At 27.3% G+C, this 9200-nt stretch overlaps 2 protein-coding genes across 2 annotated transcripts; both read right to left on the bottom strand.

Annotated features, from left to right (window-relative positions):
- Positions 1-3778: 3778 nt before the first annotated feature.
- Positions 3779-6748, bottom strand: LOC123269064. Its single transcript, XM_044734563.1, has 2 exons — positions 6718-6748; positions 3779-6268 (listed from the first exon to the last, which is right to left on the bottom strand). The coding sequence occupies exon 2, from the start codon at positions 6197-6199 to the stop codon at positions 3833-3835; it is 2367 nt and encodes a 788-aa protein (XP_044590498.1). The 5' UTR covers positions 6200-6268; positions 6718-6748; the 3' UTR covers positions 3779-3832.
- A 247-nt stretch (positions 6749-6995) lies between these two features.
- Positions 6996-7723, bottom strand: LOC123269569. The gene is made up of 2 exons (XM_044735400.1): positions 7310-7723; positions 6996-7184 (listed from the first exon to the last, which is right to left on the bottom strand). Exons 1-2 carry the CDS (start codon positions 7452-7454, stop codon positions 7015-7017), a joined length of 315 nt encoding a protein of 104 aa, XP_044591335.1. The 5' UTR covers positions 7455-7723; the 3' UTR covers positions 6996-7014.
- Positions 7724-9200: the final 1477 nt, after the last annotated feature.

Below are 9200 nucleotides of genomic sequence, written 5' to 3'. Positions count from 1 at the left end.
GTAAGTAAAGCGATTATTTTGGAAACTCTGTTTAAGTAATTACTTTATTTTCCATCAATACCATATAACATTCAGAAAATATAAAATTTCACACATATTTTTCTTAGATATTATGATATCAATTTTAATTCAAAGAATGTGAGAATTTCAGCTGATTTAAGTTGTAGGTTCTTAAATTTAAACATTTAAAAATATTTCTAGATCCCTTAATAAACTAAATGTTCCCATTGAAATTATTAAAGAATCATAGAAAAATTTAGATATTTATGATAAGTCGCTATGTAATAATTGATAAAGCTTAAAATGCTTGAAGTAAAAATTATATATACGGCTTATAATTTTCTCTGAATGTGTGAAATTTTTATATTTGTGGTTATCTGACGTACTTATAAAACTATACTTCTATTATATATTGAAATAAAACAATCACATCGTGAATGAGACAAAACAAAAAAGAATATGTTACTGAGTATACCCGAAAGAGCTCAAAATAATGCTTTATGTTGTTGAATTGAATCATAGATGATTAAGTCTGTTTTTCATAACAAACCAAATTTTTTTTCGAAACAAATAGAATATAAATATTCAAGTTCTTGAAAAGAGTAAAAAATTTCTTGGTTGTACGATTAAACTGTTAAATCTATCTATAGTTCATTTATTATTCTTTGCTATCTTATTGAAAGTAATACTTGAAACCTTTGAAAATACTTATGCAGACAAATTTGTAGCTTCACATTCATCTCATATGTAAATATAACTATATCGAATATGAAAATTTTGAAAATTGAAATGTTACAAGATGATATATAACTGATTATAATATATTTAATACAACATTGCGCCGATGTATGTCTAAAACAATCCATAAAATAAGATTTTTCTTTAACTTATTTCATACTTATTAAAAGAACTCATTGCTGAAAATAGTTAATAAGATACTGCATTAACACATTTGTTCTCGATAAAAAAAACTTTGCTGTTATTGTAAGATTGTTAAAAACTCACCAGTAAGGTAAAAGCCCCAATAGATGATCACGTACCAGTACATGATCACTTCATGTATTTGTATATCTATATTCACAAATATAGGTATACAAATATATGGAGTGATCATATACTGGTACATGATCATCTATTGGGGCTTTTACCTTACTACATTTAATGACGAACGATAATTTCTTGTTCTGACTATATTTAAAGTAAACTTCAGAATTAAATTATGAAATAAAATAAATATTGAATAATTTTTTTCCAAAAAACTATAAGTCTGTTCTGGATAGTTTTTATAAGTTGACTTTAATATAGTGCTAAGAAAGCATCTCACAAAATTTTTTAAAATTAGATTGAATTTTATTTAATGTGAGTTCTATGAGTTCATAAAATTGAGTAGACTTGATACTGTTTGATGAAATGTCGTTTCTCTTCATTATCTTCCGTAAGATTCTTTAAAATTTTTCATTTTTAAAATTTTGATTTAAGATTGGAAACATTGCTTTGAAATAATACATAGATTTGTAAAGTTCCATTTGGAAATTTTTGTGGTTGATGAAAAATAAACTCAATTTTTTTATGTATGTCTGATGAATTATCCTTTGATATACTTGCATGAACTACAAAAAAATTCAATGAACATTTTATCAGAAATTTAAAATATCGCGATTGCGTTTTCAGAAAATTCCGAGAAATTTTTGGGAATCAAATTAAACCCATCATTAAGGACAAGAGTGTTTCTCCTCACCCATCATAAAAAATTCTACTTTTATGAAATATCGATTTAATTAGATACTATTATTATTAACTCAATAAATATATATAAATATATAATAAATACTTGATACATTTAAATAATAATTTTAAAAAATGAAGGATGTTTTTCAATCTTTATATTCTTATACAGAAAAATAGTTATTGCTTTATAGTAATTGACAAAAAAAAAATATGTTTAAATTATTGAGCACAGTATATTACCGATATTCATTATGTTATTAGTTGTGTTACAATGTTAAGTCAATAAAATTTCTTTAAGATTCCAACGATTCATACTGTTTTTTTTTTAATTCTTTTCCAACTGTGCAATAGTTCATGAATCTAATAAATCTATGATTTTTTAATCTAAATGCATTATTCACCCGTTAACAGTTAAATCTAGATCTCTGCACAAGTGAGTATTGCTTGTGACTATCACTCGAAATATTCCCAAATCAATCGAAGAATACGTGCGCGGTTTTTATTTTTTTATTTCTTAACATCAATGGTTCAAAAAATCTAAAAGATTAGTTCAAAATAATATTCATTGCCTGAATCAAAATTAAAAACTGTCCTCAAAGTATCGTTCACTTAAATAATGATACTTTAAGGACTGCCCTCGAAGTATCGTTTAAAGTAATAATAATGATTAGAATCAAGATAATTTATGAAAATTGAAATGAGTGGTTAAAATTATGATATTACAGGGAAAATATTAAATGTAGAAAATAATTATTTAGTTTGTTACATACATAAGAGAATCCTGAAATCTATATCTTTATTAAAACTCTCATGATACTTAAATTTTTAACGACATGGATCATATAATCTATGTATATCGAATAACTAAGAATGCTGTAATTAAATAAGATATCTATGAACTCAGAATTTTTATTTTTTTATTCTAATTTTAATTAAACTTTATTCACACAAACCAAATATACTTTAACATCATTAAAAAAACACAGATAATAATAAATTCAATTTTTATTTGTAAAATATTTATTGCCTAACGCAAAAGATATTTCCTAAGATATAATTAATAATTAAACCGTAGAAATTATGAGAAATCTTGGAACAAAAAATTTAATTTAAAAATCAAGTGATCAGTGCAATTCTGATTATGAAAGATTTTTCTATCTAATTACATCTGAATCAATATTTTTCAATCATTTTTGGATACATCTAATAAATAATATAGTTCGGAGGATCTTGATCAATTAAAAAAAAAAAAAAAATAACGAAATCTTGTGAATAGCTCCAGTATTATTCCATGTAGGTGAAGAATACTAATGATACTTAACATTGTCATGGAGACAAAGACGAACAGAAATCGTTGTTGAAATAAAATAAAATACAATAAAATTAAAAAAAAACAGTTTATAATAGAAAATGAATAATTATTGTATCTATTATAGAATTAGAAAACTTATAACTGAAAAGCTCTTAGTTCTAAAAAGCTTGCATCACTATCATTATTGCCATAACTATTCGCATTATAATTTTTTTTAAATGTAAATTATTTTATTTAATTAAATAACATCGAAATATAAAATCAAAACGTTATTTTTGATTTTTGGAAATCAAATTCTTTCATTTTTCTGAATGGTTAATAAAAATTAAACTTCATAGATAACGTTACTAAACTACTGCTATTTTATATAACAAAAACGAAAATTTTATGGTACTATCTAGGTTCATTCCAATTCAGACTAAACTCTTTATTTTCTTTTAATATAAAATATATTAACTTTCTTATTTTTCATTAATAAAACTTACTAAAGCAATCAAGTACATCAATTGACTGATTATAATTAAAAAAATTTTACAACTAAGTAATCTAAAATAAAATTTTGTAATTATGTAACTGAATAACATTTTTAGTAATAAAAAAAATCATGAATAATAGTTGCTATTATAAGATAATGATATCTTAAAGTATTGATAATTGGATTATTTGTTAATTCAACTCGATGAGTAAATTAATTTTGTAAGTTAAGGAATGGATGATACTTATCACTATTTTTTGAATAAATTTTTTACACGTCGTTGAATATTGGTGTCTGATAGTTTACAAAGTAATTTATCAGTTCTTTTCGCTGTTGCACAAGCATCTAGTGCTGGTATTTTTTTTTTTTTCAATACAATCTTGAAAAATATATTTCAGATGTTTTTTTATTTGGTTTTCATTAGAACGTGTTTTATCTGATTTTTCATCATTGAAGTTAGTTGCCGATTTTGCCTTTTGGTTTTCATTAAATATGTGAGCTTTAATTACTTTCGGCGTGCAATTTTTAAGCACTCCAAACTCACTCTGAATGCTGCGAATCAGCGGAAGAGGCGGCAATGTTTGAGTTTTCAAATAATGTTTAAAATGACAATTGACACTTTTTATTTCATCTTTAGTCCAGGTCTTCCTAGTAATTGGTTGAATGACTCGCCTTTTGCTTTTACAAAAAGTGTCCTGATTATCCTGGTTAAACGATAAACTTTGACTTGACAAATCAACTTCAGTAGCGTCGGATAGCGTATTTAATATCATATCATTTGCTGAATTAGAAGTAATCGTAGATTCAAAAGTTTCTTGACTAATATCGTTACTCCTATCCAATGATGAATCTCGTAGAGCTAATTCATTATCAATGTTTAGAGAACCACTGGTAATAGTAGCACTCGGTTTTTGAGCTTTTTCTAAGACTTTTGATATACTCAGAATATCTTTTCTCGCGACCGGTTGTTGATAAATATTTTTGTGTATTTTATTGTCATGTCCCATAAATTTCGCAAAGTGTGCAGTATTCGCGTCATCTAATCCGAATTGAGCGCATTTTGTGGCAGCATGTTTTCGCAAAGAAGTACCTCGCAATAACTCAGGCTTATCAGCACCACAATTTTTTGAAAAAAAACATAGCAATTTTGTAGTTGATAAACAAGACTCATCAGACAGTCCACGAATGCCAAAAACGTAAGGATTTTCAGGGCAGACTTCAGCTTCGGTACGGTACTTAACAATCAGTTTTATACATTTAAACCATTTTTTTGTCAATAGCACAGGAACATTTTGATTAATTTTTCCACGAATGACTACTCGAACATATTCATCAGCGAACTTTCGTTCTTCCTCCGTAAGATCTTGGTAATCTTCATCATCTTTTTTCAAAGATCTAACACTTTTCATATCCGTTATTTCTAACCGTTCCGATTCTCCAGCTCGTCGACGATTAAAAACTTGCATTCTAGATAATGTTGCTTCAGCCAAACGTCGCCATGAACTGTAAGAAAATTTTTCTTCCAATTCTTTGTAATATCTGTCAATCAATTTATCCAAGTATTGAGATAATAGAAGTATATCGGTTGAAGATGATAATTCGACCGCTTTTTCTCGTTGACGAGCGACGTGCGTTTCCATGGCTGTTTTAATGATTACATTACTAAATCCGGTTTTACATAACATAAAAAAATTATCAACATTAGATTTTTTCTCATCATTTTTTGTGATAATATATTCACCCTTAAGTACCTCACCGACAGCTTTGATGTGTTTAGTTATTTCTGTTGCGTTTCCAGCTTTCTCATAGTGACCAGATCGTTTATTTATTCCAGCAAACTCATCAATACAGTCAATGATAAAATGATAACGTTCAGGATCGTAAATAGAAGCAAATTCGGTTATTTCCGGATCTTTTTCTTGTAAAAATATTAAGAAACGACCGCATAACCACAAATTCGATCTAATTAATTTATGTCTGTACTGCTTACGATGTCTCAAACATAACTGATTACCATATAATATCATAGCTAGATCAAATCTTATGCTACGTACTACATTATCTTCGTTCATTCGTGGTATTACTTGCTGACGTAAAACTTCTGACGCTCGAGGGTGGACACGACCAACAGCAACACGAGATTTTGACATAACACCTTTACTTCCATTTTTTTGCATAACACAGCTTTTGCTGTGATGCCGTAAATTATTTTTAGTATATAAGCCATTACAATCTGGACAAACAGCATAATTTTCAGCTAAGCATTTACTTTTGTCTGCAGGCCGTCTTGTTGGAACAAAATATTTGTCTTTGTTTAAATCTTTATTAACAAATAAATCAAAATTTCCTTTTTTCCTTATAACTGCGATAGCATTTTTCCAGTCTAAAGATTTTTTATCGAAACTCATAAACTTTTCAACAAGTTCTTCTTGTGAATAAACCATTTCTAGATGCCGTGCTAGTTGAGATTGGAATTTTTTACAGTAAAAACATAAATTTTTTTTACTTTCCTTAGATTTCGACAATTCTGTTTTAAGATTTTTATCATCACAAGCTGAGTTTCCGGGTATATTAAATGAAGGTTTTGGATCTTGTGGTGCTTGGGGTAATGTCAAAGATCCCTGAAGAAACAGTGGTGTTTTGCGTTTGATTGTTGCAATTATCATCATCTGACAATTGATCATCCGAAGTGTATTCCTTATCTGTTGGCTGGTATTCAGATTCACCAGAAGATGAATATTGTTTACGATTACCTGTTAGAAATTGTAATTTAATCATTAAGGTTTTAAACAGATAGTAAATATATTAATTTCTATTACATCAATTTTAATTATTCACGTAATAGAAAACTACAATTAGGATAATTCATTGACAAGTTATGAAAACGACTTAGAAAAAATAAAAATTACTTGATTTAAGTTAAGATTAAAGAAGTAGGCTTGAAAAAAATTCTGATTTATTTTAAGATGCTTTTAATCCAAATAATGATCTATATGAGCTCATGCATTGAGTAATAAACAATCGTTAGTGTGGAAATATCAAATAAACTCAACAGGAAACCGTAATAAAGTAATCTTACATTGATAGAGTAACACTGAAAACCATCAGTTATTTATGAAAACAAAACTTTAGAGTAGACAGTGATAGAAAACATGCTAACCTCTTTTAACAATCAAAGTTTATACTATTATCAAAAACTTACTCTTTTTTTTACTATGGCTGTTAAAATTAATTTTTAACTTAATCAGTTTAATTTTATTGATAGATGTAAAAAATATATTTAAAAAAACTAAAAAATAAACGATTAAATATGATTTCTGAAATTCATGATTGATTAAACATTTATTAAATATTCTTTTTTAGTCTATATCTGTATTTATAATCTTAAATTTCATTAACATCTGACATTCATTTTATAAATTACTCAATATGACTAGTAACAAACGATTTTTGAATATGTAATTGATTGCATGTCTTCAATGATTATATAACTCTAAAATTACAAACCATTTGTGTACTCTTTCTTAGAGAACTTTAAAACACGAGGTTTCGGCAAAGTTTTATCTTCAATTATTATTGGCTTTTTGGCCCTAACAGTATCAATAAGCTTGAGACTTGGTGACTTCGAGTTTAAATTTTTGCATAATTCATCCAATGTTTGTTGGTCATCTAAAAAAAATAAAAAAGTAGTTCATATGAAATAATTAACAATGTTTTGTTAACTTTCTGAACTATATATATTTTTTTTAATAATAAAATTACTCAGACACAAATATGTATGCAAAACAACTTACCATTGAAATAAAGTACTGACACAGAGATGTTATCTAAAATAAACTTTTCTCTATTTTTTTCATCTTTCTGTAATATTTTAGATTTGTAGACGTGATAGGATCCTTCACTATCCTTTATTAGTGCAAAATTATTCATTGTTTTCATTTTTTACACATAAAGTTGAGCTTTGATAATTATTTAAAATGAAGAAAGCTCGTTATACTAAGCATGCATAAATGGGAATAATGGCGGAAAACGCTGTGTCACCAAGAAAAAATTGCGCAATTATGCTGAATCATAGAAAAAGAATGCAATGGTATTGTATCGACATTGAGATAACGTAGACAATAAAGGAACTGATATGAAATTATCAATTAAATTTTAATAATTATTAAAGAGAAAAGATAAATATTCCACTGCATTTATTAATTTTAGTGACACGATATTTTATAATAATTAAGAGCAATAGTTAATAGTTAAGAGTAATAATAATTCAGAGCAATAGGTTAATAGTCGGTAATGTCGGTTAGTGCTTAAATTTTACGTCGTATTTTGCAGATGTCACTAAAGGTAAATTTTTGTAGATTCAAAGGAGAATACACTATATGAAAATAACTATAACAAAGTGATAAAGTTATTATAATTATTGATTTATCAACCAGGTACATGTAGATAATTTATTATCATTTCCCTGGCGGTTTCGGCGACACGGTAAAGCACGGTCGATCGACGGTTGCTTCACGGTCGTTTCACCGTATAAAGTTCGTTTTTACCGAGTGGTTTGTCAGTCAGCATCGGATACCGTTGTGAACGATGTCTACTATAAATTTATCGAATGTATACGCTGCATACGCAAGTGAATCTACGACGTTATGACAGACACTATACGCTCAATATACTGTCGAAATACGATCATTTTATGCTACTGTCAGGGACAATAAAATAAAAAAAAATATTTCGGACAGACCGGGGCTCGAACCCGGCTCATCTAGTTGCGCGTCCGAGACTTTACCAGTTCGGCTATCTGAGACACTGTTTGAAACTATAATATCAGTCACCTCATAAAGTTACAAAACCAAGTCATTTTTTTTCATTGTACAGATAAAAATAGCTTAAATAAATTTACATTTTTTCCATGACTTCAAAATAATAATCGTAATAAATGATTCAAATTTTTGATGATTACGAAAATCTTGATTTCGAAATCACGGTGAAATTATTAACTGTATAAAAAAAGATCTGAAAAAGAAATTTTAAAAAAAAAATATCTCATAATAATTTTTCTTGATAACAAACCATTTTTCCGTAATTTTGAAATTAAAGTTTTCGTCTCTAAAAAAAATAAAAAAACTCAAATCTTTAATAATGGATTCTAATTTTGGAATTACGGTGAAAATATTAGACGTGCAGAAAATATTTTAAGATAAGTTGAAAATAAATTATAATTTATAAAATAATTAATTGTTGAGTAAAATATCTAACGATTAAAAAAAAAACAATATCATTATATTTTTCATAAACAAAAATTATTATGGTTTTTCATTTAAGACTGAAAAAAATACAACACTTGTTCCTGACTTACCGACATTATACGCTCGTTTCACTTACAGACTACTGTGCATCTACCACCGAGTTACGGTTTTTTGACAATTTATATGTTTTCAAATGACTGTTAAATGACAGACGATCGATCGATGATCTACGATTTTTACTCAGATAAAAAATCGGAGAAGTCAAGTAAAAATTTGGTTTTTCCAAGAGTGAAGTATGATAACTATACAGAATAAAAATCATAAAGTAACAGTGAAAAACTTTCACAATGATACTCGTCGTTCACTGTCAAACGATGGCCGTTCGATAGTCAAGTGACGGCCATTCGACGATCATTTTTCGACATTGTGATTTCACGGT

The sequence above is a fragment of the Cotesia glomerata genome, linkage group LG7, assembly GCF_020080835.1.
Source record: "Cotesia glomerata isolate CgM1 linkage group LG7, MPM_Cglom_v2.3, whole genome shotgun sequence".
NCBI classification, from domain to species: domain Eukaryota; kingdom Metazoa; phylum Arthropoda; class Insecta; order Hymenoptera; family Braconidae; genus Cotesia; species Cotesia glomerata.
This window is presented reverse-complemented; position numbering and strand designations above follow the sequence as displayed.

Bases quoted from the DNA above. Each gene is read 5' to 3' on its own strand.
- LOC123269064 (XM_044734563.1), bottom strand. From the start codon at position 6,199: ATGATCAATTGTCAGATGATGATAATTGCAACAATCAAACGCAAAACA.
- LOC123269569 (XM_044735400.1), bottom strand. From the start codon at position 7,454: ATGAAAACAATGAATAATTTTGCACTAATAAAGGATAGTGAAGGATCC. The intron at 7,185-7,309 runs GTAAGTTGTTTT...TATTTTTTTTAG, and splicing joins GTCAGTACTTTATTTCAATG to ATGACCAACAAACATTGGAT.